We start from the raw sequence: 20,511 nt of genomic DNA, 5'->3' as shown, positions 1-20,511 counted from the left end.
CTATACAGGATTGTTTTCAGACAGCTCAGGGGTTGGATAACTTTGTACCATCCAACATTTTGCCAATGAAAATAGGGATATCCTAAGGAAAGGTGCCTGTTGTCTTTGTCCATGGAGTTTTCTTGGCAGGGATACTGGAGTGGGTCGCCAGTTCCTTCTCCAGGTGGATCACATTTAGTCTAAACTCTCCGCTATGACCTGTCCATCTTGGATGGCCCTGCATGGCATAGCTCATAGCTTCCCTGAGTTATTCAAGCCCCTTCGCCACGACAAGGCAGTGATCCATGAAGAAGACTGATCGCCGAAGAATTGATGCTTTTGAATTATGGTGCTGGAGAAGACGCTTGAGATTCCCTTGGAGTGCAAAAAGATAAAACTTATCCATCCTTAAAGAAATCAGCCCTGAGTGCTCACTGGAAGGACAGATCCTGAAGTTGAGGCTCTAGTACTTTGGCCACCTCATGAGAAGAGAAGACTCCCTAGAAAAACCCCTGCTGTTGGGAAAGATGGAGGGCACAAGGAGAAGGGGACGACAGAGGATGAGGTGGTTGGACAGTGTTCTCGAAGCGACTAGCATGAGTTTGGCCAAACTGTGGGAGGTAGTGAAAGATAGGCGTGCCTGGAGTGGTCTGGTCCATGGGGTCATGAAGAGTCGGACACGACTGAACGACTGAAGAACAACAACAACAACAAGGGAAAGTGGGACATTCCGGGATCAAATCAGAAACCAGGATGGCTTCTCTAAATCAGGGACGTCCCTGGAAAATAGGGACACTTGGAGGGTCTGCATCTCAGGCAGTGCAATGCTCTTTGCTTGCCCTGTTTACTGCTGAATTCCAGGAAAATTGTTAGAACTGGGAGCAGTGACAGAAACAGTTTGCCATGTGCAACAGCCTCTATCTATTTGCATTCCCAAATGACTAACATTGCAAGTGTGAATTAGATGTAAGAATGTGTTCCAGGAACATCAACTTAGCTGGGAGCATGCAGTCTCTGGGAGAGTTGAGACATGAGGGCGGGGGTTTATGCTGATTCACAAAGGCAATCAATTTTCTGTCCCATTTGGAACCCAACAGAGTCTCTGCTAAATAGGTGAAGGTAAAGGGACCCCTGACCATTAGGTCCAGTCGTGTCCGACTGTGGGGTTGTGGTGCTCATCTCGCTTTATAGGCCAAGGGAGCCGGTGTTTGTCCACAGACAGCTTCCGGGTCATGTGGCCAGCATGACAAAGCCGCTTCTGGTGAACCAGAGCAGCGCACAGAAACGCCGTTTACCTTCCTGCCAGAGCGGTATCTATTTATCTACTTGCACTTTGACGTGCTTTCGAACTGCTAGGTGGGCAGGAGCTGGGACCGAGCAACGGGAGCTCACCCCGTGGCAGGGATTCGAACCGCCGACCTTCTGATCAGCAAGCCCTAGACTCTGTGGTTTAACCCACAGCTCCACCTGGAGCAGTAATGAGAGTGGGAGCTATCCCTTCATGGATTTCCCACAGAATAGCCTGGTTTGCAGTCCAAAACTGGAACCAGGACCTCAGTCTTTTCTCTTTTACACCATAACAATAATGAAGATTGTTACACAACTTTGTTTTGAAGGTTTGCTTAAAAAATAAATACTGGTAGCAAACTAAACCCACAATATCCTTTGGAATTCTGGAGAACACATTCAGATACTGTACAGTCTATGTTTGTGGCATTCACAATACTTATATAGTCATCTGTCCTGCTGCTATTTCACTCCCACCAGGCTTCAAATACCAGTAATTATTCTATCATTTGAGATGACAAGAGTACCTTTCAGCGTGGTTACACCTTACACACAAAAATAAACACAATCTTCTTTTTAGTTGGTGCGGTCTAATGCTGTTCCTTAAATATTTCAGCTCTATTGCAAACGTTAGCTAGACTGGTATGCGAGCAACTTTAGTTCGTCAAGTGGCTCATCTGACTACCAATTTTAATTGCCTCTCTGTCACAAGTCATAAGGAACTTGGGCAATTTAAGCAAGGGCAAATGTATCCTTGATTCCTAAACAAACAAAAAAGCCTCCAAGAAGGAAGGGCAAAAATGCACTTGCCTGGTAGGTGTCATCTTCCGAGGTAATCCATGAGGCAGTTTTTCTGAGGCAAGCTGCTGAAAACAAGAAATTGCAGAGGCACTGTGGCCCTGATACAATTTGAGACAGCTTTGTGGGGAGTAAAAGAGGGGACATTAAGAGTTTTGCTTTTCACATTAATGTTGCTATAACATGCCCCAAGTTTCATTATTTTTATGACAGTTTTGGGGTTTTGGCACTCAAAAGTCTGCTTAACCTGAATGCATTCATGCTACTCAAGTTTACGCCATCAAGAAAGTGACATTTCCCTGGACTTTTGACTCTACACAGGATCTTTGTACTGCTACCTAATATATATACATATACACCTTAATATTTGCTTACATATTATATGCTTTACACCTGGAGAAGGGAAAAACATGGTGCACAATATTATTGTGAGGAGAGAACAATACTTCACGGTGAGTGCAGAATGAGTCTATGTTATGGCACTCTCAATCTCCAATGCAGGGATTCCCAAACTTTCTACCCCCAAGGTCCACTTGAGATGGCTGAAAACTACTGAGCCACCCCTCCCCTCCCATCACAAAATGATAGTGCAGGGAAAGAGCCGGTCGCAAAATGATGACCGATGGAGACAGAGTTTGGCATAATCAGCTGGCATCACTTTCTATTGATTTCTACTCCATCTTTTGAAATCACTAAATCCTTTTGCCATAGTGTTTTTCTTGTGGTGTGAAGTTTCAGAGCTCAGCTTTCCACAAACTTAAGAGGAGACATTTGCTATGAGGTTATTGTGACTCAGTCTCCCCATTTTACGGAGAATTTGGAGAATCTCAGGGTCTCTTCCAACTCTACAATTCTATGTTACTGTGCTTCCCAAAGTATTTTTTTTAATCCATCTTCTGTCATTTCTTCACCCATTCTTCTTGAACTATATTTTCCGTCCCCCCCCAAACCCCTCCCAGTTTCTTCTCTCTCTCCTCCTCAGTCCTTTTACAGTCACATTTTCCTCCTACTCCTGACTGTCTTTCCTCAGCATGCAAGGAGTTGCTGGTGCTGGCACTGGTCCAACCAAAAGCCTATGTCATGGCTGAATGGTGGGGAAAGGCAAGTGAGGAAGCACTGGGCAGGCTGTGGCACTGAGGCCCATCTGAAAGTGGCCAAGGAGCCACTGGTGGGTCTTGGCTCACTGTTTGAGAAACATTGCTCTCATGCATCATTAAAGGCCAAGAAATTCGAGATTGCCTCATTATGTCTCTTTCCTGATGGTAGGCTTTCTGATCCAGCAGAGTCTTCCATGATCAGAAAGTGGGCAGGACATTTTTCTTGGTTTCCCCTTCTGTCTGTACTGGTTCCCCTATTTTTTTGGAGGGATGGGGACACAGCATAGGAGGTGATGGGAGTGGCTGCTGCAAAGGAAACACACATTTCCCCTTTGTGTATTAAGATCCCATTAGCAAACTGAAATATACTCGGAGTCAAGTGTGAATTTCATGCTCTTTATTCAGCTCACAGTAGCAATGAATGAATCTTTCTTCAAAACGTCTGCTATATATACATTATTTACACAATGGGCCCCACATGATTGGCTAACCCCGGGCTACTCCTGTAGGCCAATCAGGTTGCGGATTCACTTCCTCCAGGAGCCTGATTGGCTGCTCTTGCAGGCCAATCACGTCGCTGATTCACTTCCACCTGGAGCTGGATTGGGTGGCTCCTGCGGACTGCTGCATTCTGGATCCTATTGTTCTAGGACCAATCAGACTGCTGCATTCTGGATCCTATTGTTCTGGGATTCAGCTCAGTACATAACACAAACTAAGCACATCTGTTGAGAAAGTTGGGCAGAACTTAGAAAAGACATTATATATATCATTACATATACCTATGCCTCTTCAGATGTTGCTGGACCACAGCTCCCACCATTCTTGTCAATTGGGCATACTGGTTGGGACATATAGGAGTTGTTGGCCAACAATATCTGGATGAGCTCAGGTTGCTCACCCCTGATTTACATTGTAAAAGTGTATGAGTGTGTGTGTGTGTGTGTGTGTGTATCTCCACACGCATGTTCATATTCTTTTGTTTGCAGCATTGAAAAACTTCTAAACTCAACCTAAATGAACCTTATAATTTTTTTTGACACCAGTAAATTGTAAATGTGTTTATGTGACGTTTTTAACCGGAAAACGTGATTAAGCCATTGTGCTTTGACACTGATGCAATTATTATTGCTGAAAAATAATTATTGGTGCTGTAATTGGGTATCTAAAATTAGAGCATAATCATTTAATTATAGCATGTTAGCAGCACTTGAACACACAAAAACCAACAATGTCAGGTAGAATATCTGGACTCACCCTTGCACAGAATCTGATTGGCCACAAAGGTATTGGGCCTTGACTCACTGTGGAACTTTAGATGAAATATATAGAAGCTCCTTCAGGTTAGGCAGAAGTAGATTTCTTCCTCCTTGTTCTTCAGGATTACAGGCATAGTCCATCTTAAATTCATTTGCCACATGAAGAAACTATGGGAAAGATTCTTATGTTATGGGGAGAAATGCAAGATCTTCTTTAGAAAAGTACTCCTGAATTATTTTTGCTTGGACATCACTTTCTGAGAAGTCCCATGGCTTACTGTGCATTGCAAACTGTGGCCCTGCTGCTTGGGGGCATTGGCATGGTTGGAACAATAACCGTCACCCTGATGCCTCAGTGGAAAGTATCTGCCTTCACAGAAAGTAACATCGTAGTCTTTGAGACCATTTGGGAGGGCCTATGGATGGTGTGTGTCAATCATTTCAAGAAGCATCAGTGCAAATTCTACGGATCCATGTTGGCCCTTCCACCTGTCTTGGAAGCATCCAGAGGACTAATGTGCACAGCATGTGCCCTGTCAGTTATTGCTTTTCTGATTGCCATTGCTGGCACAAAGTGCATCCAATGTCCTGGCAGTAACGAGCAAATGAAGAACAAGATTTTGTTGGCAGCTGGAGCAATTTTCCTGCTGACTGGGGTCATTGTGCTGATTCCTGTTTCCTGGACTGCCAAAAACATCATCGAGGACTTCCACAATCCAGTAATCCAGTTTGCCCGGAAACGTGAACTGGGACCTGCACTCTATTTAGGCTGGATCACCTCAGCATTTCTAATCGGCGGAGGAGCCATATTTTGCAGCTTTTGTGGCTCTGCAGAGAAGCCAGGAAGATACCGAGATTCATTGCCATCCGTTAGCAGACTGAACAAATCTGAACATATCAGGATGATGCCTCTAAGTGTACATTCTTACGTCTGATTATTTCAGTGTTGCATGTTGAGCTTGCTTTGGACAACAGCAGAATTCTCTCAACCTATATATACACCAGTGAGGCCAGAGTCACCCAGATCCAATGAACACAACTCAGCTGTGCAAAAAGATTTCCATGCATGGATCTGCTATTTGGATGTGCAGAAGTGTGTGGGATTTGACACACCATAACTATATATTGCTACCCAATGTATTGGCTTCTGCATTAGGCATTGTCACCACATGGGTAGCAATATGAACACCGCTCTCTGCTGCTCCTGAAGTTCTCTGGATCAAGGTGAATATGGTTCTTCAGCATTTTAATGTGAAATGCAAGAAACTTTTTTTTGTTTTGTTTAATGTAGCCTAATTTTCCAAGTTATATTAAAAACACAGTGCCATCGGTTCTTTAGGATTGAATGTTTTTTTACAAGTGCTTTCAGTTATATGCTGAACCTGCTAGAGGGCCCTGGCTTCATTTGTGGGGCTCTTTAGGCAACTAAAGTATTACAACTAAAGTATTCTAATCACAGCTTCTTCCTCTGGTTCTATTATTCAATGTAGCAAGCATTCAGACAATGAGAACCGAAGGGGAGAAAGAGGTATCTTAAGGCCCACGTAACCATATTTAGTTAATTGCCGGCATTCAGCTTGATGGGTCAAAATTGTTTCAGGAGGTCGTAAATGAAATGAGAGGTGAAGGGAAGGGAAGGGAAAGTGTGCAAGAATAGCTAGATAAGTTCCCTGGAGCTATTTTATCCAGACTCCAGATAAATTTTAATCAATGCAAGATAGAGTTGCCCACAGTTTCACCTAGAAGGAATTTGTTAGTAAATGTTCAAATGATAAGAGACATAGAGTCCATGCCTTAAAACTACAGCTGTCCTTGAATTTTATATGCAATGACTGACTATCCTATATAATAGGGAAGCCCTTTTTGCCAAGTGGCATCAAATTTATTATATCACCTGGCCATTCCTTGAGCAGATGCACAAGTTTGTGTGGCAAACTGCATTTCTGGCCCCCAGACTTGGTTAACAAAGGACTATATAAAGCTGACTTTGACCACAGGCCCATTTAGTTCAGTATTGTCTACACTGACTGGCAGCAATTTTCAGGATTTCAAGGCAGGAATCTCTCTGAACTGCACCTGCAGATACTAGGGATTTAACCTGACACCTTCTCCTGGGATCCAAATGGAGGAGGGTGGGATTTGATGTTCTAGTTTTAGGAGTGGAATCCATACACCGCCACACTCAAATATATTTTTTCCTGGTGCGTACTATTTTAAGGAATACCAGGGCTGCTGAATCAAAGACCAGTTTTTCATAATTCAGCAATAGTTTTTTTAAAGCTAATTTCAGATCAATCAATATGAATAGATACTAAAAATGGCAGACATACTGCATAAATACACATTTTCGTTTGAAGAAGGCAACCCTATCGCTTTTTTTAAAAGAGTAAATCAATAGCAAACATTTGCTAGCCTCACTTGTCAAGCTTAATTCATCTTTCTAATGCAGTTATGTACATTTTCTGGTTTCAATAATCTCAGATTACCAGTTATTACGACATTGTGTCACCGTATCGACTTGTCCCTGAATAAATCAACCATTACATCCGACAGCCTGAACTTTTTTTCTTCCTATGCCAGAAAATACATACCTCAGATGGAATGTGCCAACAGCTGACAAAAACCAGCACCACAGACCATGAAAGTAGTGAAGTTTTTGCTGACATGTGACATGGGGAGGGGTTGATAGATACATCTGAAAAACAGTTCTGAGACAGTTGCTACTATAATTCTGGGTCAGAGGCCCTTGCCCACGTGTATCTTCCGAAGGAGGTGTGGAGGGCAGCAACATGAGAATGGGCATTTTTAGTGGTGGCTCCCACTTGTGGAATGCTGGCTTACCAAGGCTTTAGACCCTTAATTCAGAGCACTGTGGCTCCTTGTGGCCTCTTCCAGTGGGTAGGATGTCTTACATGTACATGTATGGTTGTGTTAGTAGGTTTTTTATTTTGTTCAGGTTTTAATCTTTATATTATTTTGTAATTTGCTCTGAGTCACATTTTGTGAAATAGTGACAAGTGCAATTAACAACAGCATTCACACCTGTGGCTCCACTGGACAATAGTTTATCTTCGGATTCTAACAGCTCATATAGATCATAGACCTGATCTCAAATTAAAACATTAGTAAGTCAGTCCTATTTTAATTACAGTGCCTTGAGTGCGATACCAGTTTCGTTATTGCTCGTGTGCAGAAATACAGGAATATATATTCATTTTAAAATAAATTTATCTCTCCTTCACCTTTAAATCTAGGGCCCCAAGATGAAATTAAAACCATCCATATAAAAGAGACACAAAACCATTACTCAGAAACATTGGAAGCTCCTTATATTATCAGAACTATGCCACATTTAGCTCAAAGGTGCATCCTTTGTAGGGCAGCCTTCCACAACCTTGTGTTTGTCAGTTTTTTTTGGACTACAATTTACATCATTCTTGGCCGCTGACCATACAGGCTGGGGCTTGTGGGAGTTGTCGTCCAAACCATGTGAATGGTACCAGGATGTGTGTGTGTGTGTGTGTGTGTGTGTGTGTGTGTGTGTGTGTTTCATAGTGGGTGGGAGGAGAGATTGCCCTATGGTTTCCCACTCATGTCCATTACTTTCATGGAATTGGTACATGAGGCCAGATGCATCCAATGTAGCACCTTTCGGATGTTGCTGGACTGTAGCTGCCATCATTGGGCCATGTTTGATTATGTTTATCCTTAGCCTGATTCCTAGTTGCGGATGGGGGAGGGAGGTTGGCAGGTGGTGTTACCTATTCATAATATTTGCCCCCATATGCTGGTTACTTTAGCAAATGTAGGTTGGGGAAGTATGTTTGCCAAGGTAATGTATACTTCCACCTAGGGAGGAGGTGTGACTTCTTTCTACCCTGCTTAAATACATTGGAGTTCTCTGAGGGTTAAAAAGGAGCAGAGAGTCACAAATCAGGCTTCTCCTTTGAAGTATTTACCATTCTAGTGCCAGGTTTCTGAGCTAATGGGAAAATAAGCTTCCATGCATGTTTATCTTCCAGCGACATTATGGATTCAGATAATGAAGCTTGCTATCTGAACAAGCGCTGCTAATTAAAATACATTTTAAAAGAGAAGTGCCATCTTGATCAAGCTTTCTTTATCTGATTCAAAGAAGTGGCTGCTTGCCACCATAATGATTCGTACTGTAAATTGAAAAACACAACTGCACCAAAAGAGTGGAATGCAAATGATGGGAAAGTATTTGCATTTCAATACCTTTTGATAATAAAGTATGATTTTTAAACGACTAATATTATCTCAAACAATAGATGTGTTCAAGGTGACTAGGATAACTTCAGAGAAATTCCTTGCTGTAAAAAACACACACCAACCCCCCCCCCAAAAAAACACATCAGGCTCCAATTTTAGAAATAAGTCCCTCTGAGTTCAGTAGGGCTTGGTTCCAAGTATGTGGACATAGGATTGCAATCCAAATATAGCATTGCACAAATAACTCTCAGTCCCATTCACTTTAGTCCTCCTGCTTCTCAGGATGGTCTGTGAGGGCTGGCAAGAGGTGGCGACCTTCACCTGCTACTCTCAGAGGCAAAAGTGGAATGCTGAAAGGTGATTGAATCTTGCAATGTCTTGAGGGTTCCCAGATATAGAAAGACTTTGAGGAAAGAAATCTCATGATGGCTAGTATTTACCAGCAATCATAACATTTAGACTAGTGAGACTTGGGAGATGCCTACATTTCCCCAAGTTCAGTCTCATTTGAGGGCAACAAGCAAGCACCATAGCCTGCCCATCTGGGATTACCCCAGGCTTTGGCTGGCTGCTCTTTGCGGGACTCAGGAAGGAATGTTTCATGCTGTCTCAATGGGCTGATATGGGATTTTTAAAAAACAGTACTGTATCTTCCTTGCAGTAGTTTTTATGCAGAGAGGACGAACCCTAATTAAAGTTACACTTCCTGCAACAACTTCTAAGGCAGGGAGGAATAAGGCCCATAGATTGTGGGAATTCTGAATCTGTCCTAACATTCTTACCAGAGAAGGGCAACTCCCCAGTTCTTCCTTTAATCAGCAATAGTAAGGGTAGGAGTAGGAGTAGATCCTTTTCACATGTACTGCTAGTAAGCCAGGTGTTCCCCCCCTCCTATATTTGTGCATCTGGTTCTTTCTGCCTAAGTGCAGAACCTTACATTTGTCCCTATTGAAATTCATTTTGTTAGCTTGCACCCAGTTCTCCAGTCTGTTAAGGTGATTTTGAATTCTGATTCTGTCGTCTGTGACATTAGCTATCTCTCCCAGTTTGGTGTCATCTGCAAATTTGATGAGCATCCCCTCAATTCCTTCATCTAAGTCATTTATAAAGACATTGAACAACATCAGGCCCAGGAAAGAATTCTGCGGAACCTCACTTGTCACTTTTTTCCAGGATGACAAGGAACCATTAATGAGTACTCTTTGAGGGGTTTTATTCCTGCCCCCAGCAAGCCCTCTTCCTGCCATGTGCAGGAATCCTATTCAAATTAATAAACAGCTTTTTCTGTGAAGTGGGAGGAGGGCTGGCTCTTCCAAACCACCTAAGAGAGCTTGTACTATTGTGCTGCTGTTCTTTGAATCCCACTTGCAGCATTAAATACCGTAAAGAGAGTAGCAACTGCCTCTTGTCCTATTTATGATCTTCAGGGTTTTGTCTGCAAGGTAACCCTTACCTTGAACCCCAAATAAAAGCTTGTTGGGGAAGATTTTTTAAAATAGAAGGAAAATACCAGTGACATTTGCACCAAATGCTGACCTAATTCAAAGAAGCGTTTTGAACTCCATGTTACCCAGTTGGGGGCATGTGCAATCAATTTCAGGTCTCGGTCTCCTGTGCTTTATTATGTTGCCTATCATTACCAGATGAAAGATGATGGGTAAATCTGCATTTCAATTTCTGTCAGATGCCTAGGTGACGGACAGACTGATCTATGATGTTTTCATTAGAGATTTCATGATGGAGTGCCAGATGGTTCCCTCTCAGAGTGAGAGTTTCAGCCCTCAGACTCAGATATCGCCTTCTGTATTGTTGCATGCATTTCCCCCAATTAGCATGAATCAGAGCAAAAGCTTAACATGCTCAGGTACCTTACAATTCACCTCAACAGCGGAAGTCAATCTGTTCATGTAATGTGCTTCTTTGTTTGACGCTGCTTAACATGAGGATTGCAGAGGATCATATAAAACCCATTAGCCTATTTTCTTTATGCATATAAATTTTCTTCTTCAGTCTATGAAGGTATTGTGATAGCGGTGCATAAGCAGAAGGATTCACCCATATTGGGACACTGATGTTAATCCGGGGCTCCTGAGTTACATCATGACGGCTGCTGAGATCATGAAATGCTATGGTTACTTGGAGCCCTTTTCTCATTCCATTTTCTCCCATCCAGTCTTTGGGGCACGGCAGGTAGTGATAATGGCATCTCTGGGGAGGGATCTGGAAGACACGACAGATACAGGAGACACAGGGATGGAAGAGCTTTAAACTGTACCGCAATCTTTATCCGTATTAGGATGACTCTGGAAACCATGACATATATGAGCAATCACTCACCTGGTGCCCTCCAGATGGTTTGAACTACAATTCCCATCATTCCTAGCCATTGGCCATGCTGGCTGGGGCTGATTGTATTTGGAGTCCAGAGTATTCGGTAAGCACCAGGTTGAGGAAGGCTGACATATTGGTTTGATTTTCATCGCCTGACTGGCTTGAGAGATTCTGCACAACATTACCATCTACAGGTCTGGTGAATGGTTGGCTAAATGACTCCATCACATAACTCTCTCTCTCTCTCTCTCTCTCTCTCTCTCTCTCTCTGTGTGTGTGTGTGTGTGTGTGTGTTAGTTATTGTTTTAGGGGAGACTCCACCAAATACAACAGTGCATGTGTCATTTCCTTGCTCTCAATTCATCACTGCCACCACACCCAGAAAGTGCAGAATGTCACCTGAGAAGTGTGTGGAAATAGTCTTCAAAAGAAAAACAAAACATCATCATTTGCTGTTGGTTCCCAGCAATAAGTTAGCTGTGTATAGCAAAGGGGGTGAAGCATTAATGCACAATGAAATGTTTTGTTCCAAAGGACACTGGAAGAAGATTCCATACTCCATACATGTTACTGCAGTGGTACTCTGGTGTTTGATTCTGAGAACTGCTTTGTCTGAAATTTGTTAGGAATTTGGAGGTGGTACTTCCTGTGCATGATTTATCAGTGAATTTGAAATTATATTTCATGGTTGGGTCGCTATTTGCAGAAAAGCAAAAGAGAGGTAGATCTCAAAGTTGTGCATGAAGGAGAATTCATGAATTCAGATACTGGCCAGACAGGGCTCTGTGATTGTTGTTGCCACCATACCCTGCTGTAGGGGTGAAGACCCTTGGCTTGCATGCCTGATGCCCTCCCCCCAAGCAATTATGAATGCAGCCCCAACAATTCAGTGGTGGTACATTTTCTTTTCTTTTACTATGTCCATCCAAAGGGTGCCTTCCTTTTCCTGTGCCTGCTGCAGTATGTCCTCCTCCTCCTCCTCCTTGCTTTGCACCCTGCACAGGACTTCTCTCACAAAACTAATTCTTCTTTTTTTAAACACTAAATAAACTTTTCTTCCTCAGCAACATCCTCAAGGCCATGGTGTTTTCCAGCAATCTCTCTTTCCTTTTTTTCTGCTGGTAGTTTGCAGCACTTCAGACATTTTCTTTGCCCAAAAACAAAATGTATGAGTTGACATTTCAACTTCCACTGTACTGTGTTGTTCGTGTAATATTTCAAAGGCGGCTCTGGTTGTTTATTCCTGCATTCCTTCAGCCTATGTCTCTCACTCAGTTCTCCCCCCTCAAAATGGGGCTTTTACCTTTTCCATTTCCTGTTCTGCCATAACTTTTAGAGCTCCAGATAAACTCTTGCCAAACACTCTTTTCTTGAGATATATTATTTGCAAGACTGCATTGTATCTTCTAATACCTTTATGCAGAGACTGTGCACAACAAACAAATCATTCTCTATAACAAGCCCAGAATCACAGAAGAAAACGGTAAAATACAATTCAGCATACATAGATGTGACAATCAAGGAAGGAGATATATTGAACTCAAATTCTAATTATTGGCAAAATATACAAACACCACAAATCCTTGTCAGGCCTCCACTAAGCAGGCACTTTAATGTTCAGCATTCTGCAGACTTGAGTATCAATAAATGCCACTTTCTAGCTCACAGCTGCTTTATTCACATTGTTCAAGTGTATTTTTGAAAAGTTAAAGAGCATTAGGAATATGTTCTTGTTATTGTTAAGAGCAACTTCAAAAGTAAAGAGGATGTTGTTCAAAAGGATGGAAGGTGATCCATCCTGTATCTCCCCCTCATCAGAATGGTCCTGCCACTGGTGACATCAGTGCTGAAAGCTGGTGCTTGGCAAGGCTAGGCTGAAAAAATGAGTTGTCAATCATCTCAGGCTCACAGCAGGAACCTTGTGTTGGAGGCCAAGAATTGTATACATAATAATCAGCCTGATTCTTTTCTTCTTCCCCTCCCGCAGTATCTTTTTAATATTAAAAAGAAGTGACTAATGTGAATTACGCATTAATAAATTTAAAAGCCTTTGTCCTAAAGCAGTATATTGGGCTTCTGCATGACCATTAGCAATAGCTTTCTCACTCTGCTCCTAATTCACTGCAGGTGTGCTGGAACCGAAGTTTCGGCCCTGGTGACTTACTGCAATTTAAATGATCAATTTGTTGCAGTGTTTCTTCTGATGCCTCTCCCCCCCCTCCTCCTTGTGACTTATTATAATCAAGCAGGAGAACCCATGTCTAGTCCTCAAAGTCTTCTTTGATGAAGACAGCTCCAAGCAATGATACCATTTTTATTTTCTTTTACACACTGCTAGTATCCAGTGTAGCTGGCCTTTATGCTTCCAGGGAATCCAGCAAATAATTTAAAAACAAAGCAAAAATAATGCTCAGCTACATGATCAATAACATTAATTGCACGTATTTAAACAAATTATTATAGACAAATGAGCAAGTGCCTTTTTCTGGTACAGTTTCCAACAGGTTCACACAAACTCTTAGAGGGAACTCATCTTAAAAACCCTTCAATGACCTTCCTGATTTCGAAACATATTTACTTTTTCCACCTACTTGCCCCAAGAGTAAGCCCTTTTGAATTCAATAGGACTTGCCTCTGAGTAGCTATTGTTAGGATTGCACTGTTAGTATGGCGAGTGTAACTATATAATCAAACCTAGGGTTGCCATTTGGGGCCAAACCCATATTAGTGATTTTAAGCTTTTGGAGCTGTTTCAGCTGCTTTTTCCATCACATTGCCATACATCTGAGTTTCCCCTAACATTTTGCCAATTCAGCAGAATCCCCCCCCCCCCGCCCGATGCTATTTTTACACCCAGAAACCAGGACATGTCAGGAATTTTCCTGATGTATGGCAAGCCTAATCAAACCAACTCTATGAGACAAAATTGCAAATATCCCTAATTTACATATGCAGAGCAGAAGCTACAAAATGGACTTACCCACAGGTGCCATGTCCATAAGTAAACCTTGCACTGTCAACCAGACTAAGTTGGTTAGTGGCACTTGGACCTAACAATGTTTTACTTAACAACCTTAGATGGGAGTCCATTTCCTTTGTTGCAGAACCACATCCTTGGCTTAGTTAGACTGTCTTAGGCTAAAAGCTTATACACATTTACTACAGAGTAAGCCCATTGAACACAACAGGATTGACTTCAAACATAGGTTTGCACCATCTTGCCCTTGCATGCACAAGTTATCTCTCTTCTGATGGCACCTGACTTCAGTGATCTCTCCCTGTGGCTGTTCTTCCTTTTTACTTATCTACTTTTCCCCGCTCAGCTGATTCTTTCCTTCTAGCTGTTCTTGCCTCCCAAGCCACAGAGATCTTTGCCTTGCCTAGGAGGGAGCCTGATTTTGACATCAGCTCAGGTATTCTCTCTCAAGACTAGCAAATGCTTTCATCACAGTCTACAATAATCTGTGCATGCAGGCAAGCACTTTTCTTTTCTCCAGCTAGCACACAGGTCCAGAGAAATACACGGCAGCTAACGTATGTGATACAGAAGTCCTGGAGATGCAGAACCTGGTCTCAGCTTGTGAAAAAGATTTGGGGACCTAAATGAGAAAACCACCACTGAAATGAAGCAGTTAATGTGGTGCATCTGTTATTCAAACTCATCCACCCAACAGATCATGGTAGAGCTCAAACAGGATCAAAAGCTGACTTACAAAACCAGTTAACTGGTTTAGCCAAAGTGTTGTTGTTGTTTTAAAAATTGCAAACCAGCAAGAGGATACAGTTTGGTTCCTGACTCTAGCTCCTCATTCTACTATGAGCTTAGTAATATGTATTATTCTGTCATAAGTGACCTATTCTCATGTTAACAACAACAACAAATTTATTATTTATACCCCACCCATCTGGCTGGGTTTCCCCAGCCACTCTGGGTGGCTTTCAACCGAATATTAAAAACACAATACAGTATTAAACATTTTAAAAAAACTTCTCTAAACAGGACTGCCTTCAGATGTCTTTTAAAAGTGAGATAGTTGCTTATTTCCTGTCCACCTAGCAGTTCAAAAGCACGTCAAAGTGCAAGTAGATAAATAGGTACCGCTCCGGTGGGAAGGTAAACGGCGTTTCCGTGCACTGCTCTGGTTTGCCAGAAATGGCTTAGTCATGCTGGCCACATGACCCGGAAGCTGTACGCCGGCTCCCTCGGCCAATAAAGCGAGATGAGTGCCGCAACCCCAGAGTCATCTGTGACTGGACCTAATGGTCAGGGGTCCCTTTACCTTTTAGTTGCTTATTGCCTTGACATCTGTTGGGAGGGCATTCCACAGGGCAGGCGCCACTACTGAGAAGGCCCTCTGCCTGGTTCCCTGTAACCTCACTTCTCACAGTGAGGGAACTGCCAGAAGGCCCTTGGCACTGGACCTCAGTGTCCGGGCTGAACGATAGGGGTGGAGATGCTCCTTCAGGTATACAGGACCGAGGCTGTTTAGGGTTTTAAAGGTCAGCACCAACATTTGAATTGTGCTCAGAAATGTACCAGGAGCCAATGCAGGTCTCTCAGGACCGGTGTTACATGGTCTCGGCAGCCCCTCCCAGTCACCAGTCTAGCTGCCGCATTCTGGATTAATTGCAGTGTCCAAGTCACCTTCAAAGGTAGCCCCACATAGAGCGCATTGCAGTAGTCCAAGCAGGAGATAACTAGAGCATGCACCACTCTGGCGAGACAGTCCGCAGGCAGGTAGGGCCTCAGCCTGCATACCAGATGGAGCTGGTAGACAGCTGCCCTGGACACAGAATTGACCTGCACCTCCATAGACAGCTGTGATTCCAAAATAACTCCCAGGCTGCGCATCTGGTCCTTCAGAGGCACAGTTACCCCATTCAGGACCAGGGAGTCCTCCACACCAGCCCACCCCCTGTCCCCCCAAAACAGTACTACTGTCTTGTCAGGATTCAACCTCAATCCATTAGCCGCCATCCATCCTCCAACCACCTCCAGACACTCACACAGGACCTTCACTTCCTTCACTGGTTCCTATTTAAAAGAGAGGTAGAGCTGGGTATCATCCGCATATTGATGAACACCCAGCCCAAACCCCCTGATGATCTCTCCCAGCGGCTTCATTTAGATGTTAAAAAAATGCATTGGCAGAACTGAAGATCCTGGAGGCTTGGGATGTGGGGAGGGCACCGGATGGTGGAAACATCTGTGAAGCTGGTGATACCCAGCCCTTATGCAGTTTTTTTCGCTTTACAGTTGGGCTATGAAAAAAGGCATACCACACCCCCTCCTCTATTGGCTTCACATGCGATGTTGCAGGCAGTAATAACTTGCTTCTAGAATTCCTAGTAAATAAGCATAGAAGGTTGTTATTGGGTGTGAGTAGCTAAGGTATAAATGGCCTTAATTAGACTAAAATAAGCCAGGTTTGAATTAGTCATTGCACAACATCATTCTGGCTGAAGACTGTACTTATCTGGCAACACATCCAGTGTTTCCCATTTCCTCATAATTCCACTTTAAAACGTGCCTTATTAATACTGATTTTTATCAACATGTGTCACCAAACAGGCAACTCCCAATACAGCTACACTGAATGTCTCATATAAATAAGATTTTCATAAATATTTGGAAAAACATTGGCACCCTTTCTTGATTGTTTATTATGGTATCACAAATATGAATCTGTTGCTTAGTACTTCCATTTATAGTCTACCTAATGCAAGTATGATAAATACCAGTCACTTTGCAGACGTAAAAATACAAACATTATTTATTTGAAGCAGTGTCATTTCCTTAATAGTTAATGAACAGAAGGAACACTTTTAAAGAAAACTTCCAGAATCATAAAACTGGTTGGTTGGAAGGTCATCCTAATTCAGCCCTCTTCAGTGAGGCATGGTCCTCTTGACTGAGCAGTTGTGTCACATTATCCATTTGCAATGTCATTCTCTCTGTCATGTGCTGCCCATGCATTAAGCATGCCCCAGAGAGTGTAACTATGCGAACAGTTCCTTTACAAGTAAATTTGATGATGTACATCCCAAAAGCTCAAGGGTGCCATAGTAACATATGCAGCATGGGAAAGCAAAAGGCAGATACTGCGGGGGGGGGGGGAATACCCTAGATACCAACTGTAGTACAAAATGGTCCATAAAGTAACGTCAAGCGAAAGTATTGCCCCCCTAGCAGAAAACTATTCTACACCCACAGCAGCTCATATCTACAGAAGTGTTCTAGTTGTATTAAAGACACAAAACAGAGAAACAAAGACATCCACAAGCACATGTGGTAGGGTGTGTGTGTGTTTCATTCTGATGAGTTAAACTGGTAGGGTTTGGCTTTCTAAGTATCTGGCTGCAAGCTTCATATTCTGCCAAGGAAGTAAATACAACCTGTGACTAGGGACCTATATGCAATAAATCAAAAAGACACTACTGCTTTCCTATGTGGCCACCCAGTTGATTAAAGCACTGAATAAGGCAAGCCTTGGTTTAGTTCATTCAACAAAGCATTCCTGAAACTTATTTCCTGTTTCATAAGTACTGGATCATACTGCAGATCATCACACATCAAATATTGCTGATGGTGACTTGTAATGGTTGTGTGTGATCCGTATAGTGAAATTCTATGAGTGAAAAGACTTCACCTCTGTGTGACACCTTCATGTAGCCTCCAAGGCCCCCTAAACATAATATTGGTGAGCTACGGAAACAACCACAGTAGTTTATAATCCAGAGCAGATAAACTGATCATCTTTATTGCTTTGAATGCCACTTGTGCTGCTTAAAGTGATGGAATCAGCTGATACATTAGCTTTCCTGCCTCCCAAGACACCCTTAGAATCAGCATTGTTGAGTTGGAAGGGACCTCTAGAGTCATTTAGTCCAACCCCCAGCAATGCAGGAACCTGTTGCTGAACGTGGGGCTCGAACCCACAACCTTGAAATTAAGAGTCTCATGCTCTAGCAAATGAGCTGAAGATCATTTCTGTATCGTTTTTTAAAGAGATTGTATCTTTATGTTATGGTTCAACTCTTTGATGGCTTCAGGCTGTGAAGAGGTTTAACAACAACAACAACAACAACAATAATATGGATCTCTGTCCTCTGATTTTGTCCGCATTAATCCAGCTGCTTGCCTACAGTTGAATGGAGCCAGCTCTGCTCCTGGTGTTCCTCTTGTGTGGAAAAGGTAGAGATTGTGCTGCAGCTGCTGTATTGTAATGGCCCCAACTGGACAGAGGCCCAAAGGAAAATGAAAAATGCTGCATTTCCTAGAATCACTACTTAGCATGACATTTCATCATTTTTATAAGTATTTATGGGATCTATGCACAGCAGAAAAAAGCTCTGTGCCTAGGATTTATTTATTTTCACTAGGTTGTATATATTAATTAAGAAAGACCAAAAGGTGGGAAATTCATATATCATTATGATCAGCTTTAAGAATAGACATCAGGGCAGAATGACTTGAAATGTTCCATGAAGTTGACAGTAATTTTTCAGATTTCTGACAAAGCAGCACTCCTTTCTTTAAGTCCAGATGTCCTCATTTCCTGATTACAATGAACTTATGATCTGTATTTCTGAAGGGAGCTAATTGCTTCTGCAGTATTCGAAGCTGGTGTACAATTATGGAGTTGGGACATCCATTAGTGGTAATAATTCAATTTGCTGAACCTTTTGTTGCAGAAGCAGAGAGATTTCATGAGGTGCCTCCGTTAGCAATACTTTTGCTCCTCATATGTATTGGAAGCCACATTTAGAAGATATATTTTCATGAATTAAACATTAGTGAATCAATTCCCCTGTCCACCCGAAACAAAGAAAACAAACACTGCTTCTGGGACAGGAGGTTGGATACAAATGGAGTAGCATTCATCCTTTGACAAAACTGGAATTACTCTGTAAAGAAAACTGGGCCTTTTGAGAAATGTACTTAATTTCACCAGTATTTTTCAGAGAACTATCAACTACCAGCAAAACATTTGAAGATAATATGTCTTGAACTGCAAACTCCAAATGCACATTATGATGAACCCTCCGGCCCAGAATTTCTCAAGTTTTATTAAATTGCATACCCTTCTAAACTTGCAAAGACTTTCCTACCAAGGCTTGTTCTAAAACAGGGATGGGGAGGAACTCGTGCCCCCATGAGCTCTGTCTATTGGTCACACTGTCCGGGGCTGATAGGAACAGAAATCTCACAACATCTGGAGGCTCACAAGGTCCTCATTCCTGAGCATGCTGAGACTTCGGTCTGTGCCTGCTGTCTTGTTTTCCCATTCGCCTGACTCTTACACTCCACACACCATGTTTCTTTCCTACCATCTTCAACAGGCACTGAAAATCATGTCAATCAGTGAGCTGCAACTTGACCTAAAGGTTTGAAGCAATCAATTCCCCCCCCCATTCTATGTAGTCTCTTGTAGTGCACCAAGGTGGCATATGACCAACACTTTTCAATGTTGTAATTATTCAGATAGAAATCGAATGGATCTTCCTTGAACTTCAAAGAGCCCATGACCTGTGATGAGACCGAAGTCTGGTGAAGTCAGGAAGACACTTAAATTTGTTTCAAAGGCCTCTGCATCTGGTTCACTGGTTTTGATAGAGGGCAACCGTTTTGAAACTTGCTTAGTGGAGGAGAAGTTGTGCCTTTGAAATAAGAGTCTGTAGGTGTTTATAATTAAGTCTCCCCTACTACAACATGTGCTTCAAATTACCTTTCCTTTAAGTGTGTGAGGATGTGAACATTAGCAAAAGTTTTGAACAGAATGCTGGTCATTACCGCCGCCACCACCCATAATCTTCCAGAAAATAGGCAAAGTTATATTTCTTTAATATAATAAAGAAAAGAGTTGCAACTTAGCAGACAAATTTATACCTGAAGATCAGCAAGTGAGTACAAATACAGGAAATACACATGTTCACATATTTAGCTGCAAACCATCAATGGTGATGTCAGGGACTGGCCAGAAGAGAAAGAGTGGTGGAGACAGTCACCCCAGGAGGCTCCGGGCAGGAGGCAGATGAAGATAGCATGGACCCAGGTTCATGGTGGTGGCAAACAGGATACATCCCAGAAGAAGAAGAAAAGAGCTGGGAAATCATGCAGGGTGAGGAGCAGGAGCAAGCTAGCAGGTGCCCTAGTCCTGAAGAGAGACACAAATCTGAAACAGTACAGCAGACTGTTGACACCATGTCACTTGAAAGCCTGGTAAGGCCTACTCCTCCTCCTAGAACCAGGCGCTCCCTTCATGTCTCAAAGCAGAAAGCCTAACAGAGCCAGAAAGATTTCCTTGCTGGCCATTGTAGACAGGAGGAGGGGTCTGGAAGCTAGGAATAACTGCCAGTGGGGAGGGGCAGGCACTCTGAGCAGCAGCTCAAGATTGAGGGAGGAAATTCCATGGTCGGCGTGTATTTCTGTTCATTTAAATAAAAGAACAGAAAGAAGCTCTCTGCCTTTCTGATTTCACTGGCAGTTAGCCCTGTGAGCTGTTGACGGCACCCTCCCGACAGGT

General features: G+C 42.7%; 1 protein-coding gene across 1 annotated transcript; it reads left to right on the top strand.

Annotated features, from left to right (window-relative positions):
* Positions 1-4,689: 4,689 nt before the first annotated feature.
* On the top strand, positions 4,690-5,355 carry LOC117045053 (claudin-8-like). The gene has a single exon (XM_033145838.1). The coding sequence runs from the start codon at positions 4,690-4,692 to the stop codon at positions 5,353-5,355; it is 666 nt and encodes a 221-aa protein (XP_033001729.1).
* Positions 5,356-20,511: the final 15,156 nt, after the last annotated feature.

The sequence above is a fragment of the Lacerta agilis genome, chromosome 4, assembly GCF_009819535.1.
Source record: "Lacerta agilis isolate rLacAgi1 chromosome 4, rLacAgi1.pri, whole genome shotgun sequence".
Classification (NCBI taxonomy): Eukaryota; Metazoa; Chordata; class Lepidosauria; order Squamata; family Lacertidae; genus Lacerta; species Lacerta agilis.
This window is presented reverse-complemented; position numbering and strand designations above follow the sequence as displayed.

Coding starts and splice junctions, on each gene's coding strand:
- LOC117045053 (XM_033145838.1), top strand. CDS start 4,690: ATGGCTTACTGTGCATTGCAAACTGTGGCCCTGCTGCTTGGGGGCATT.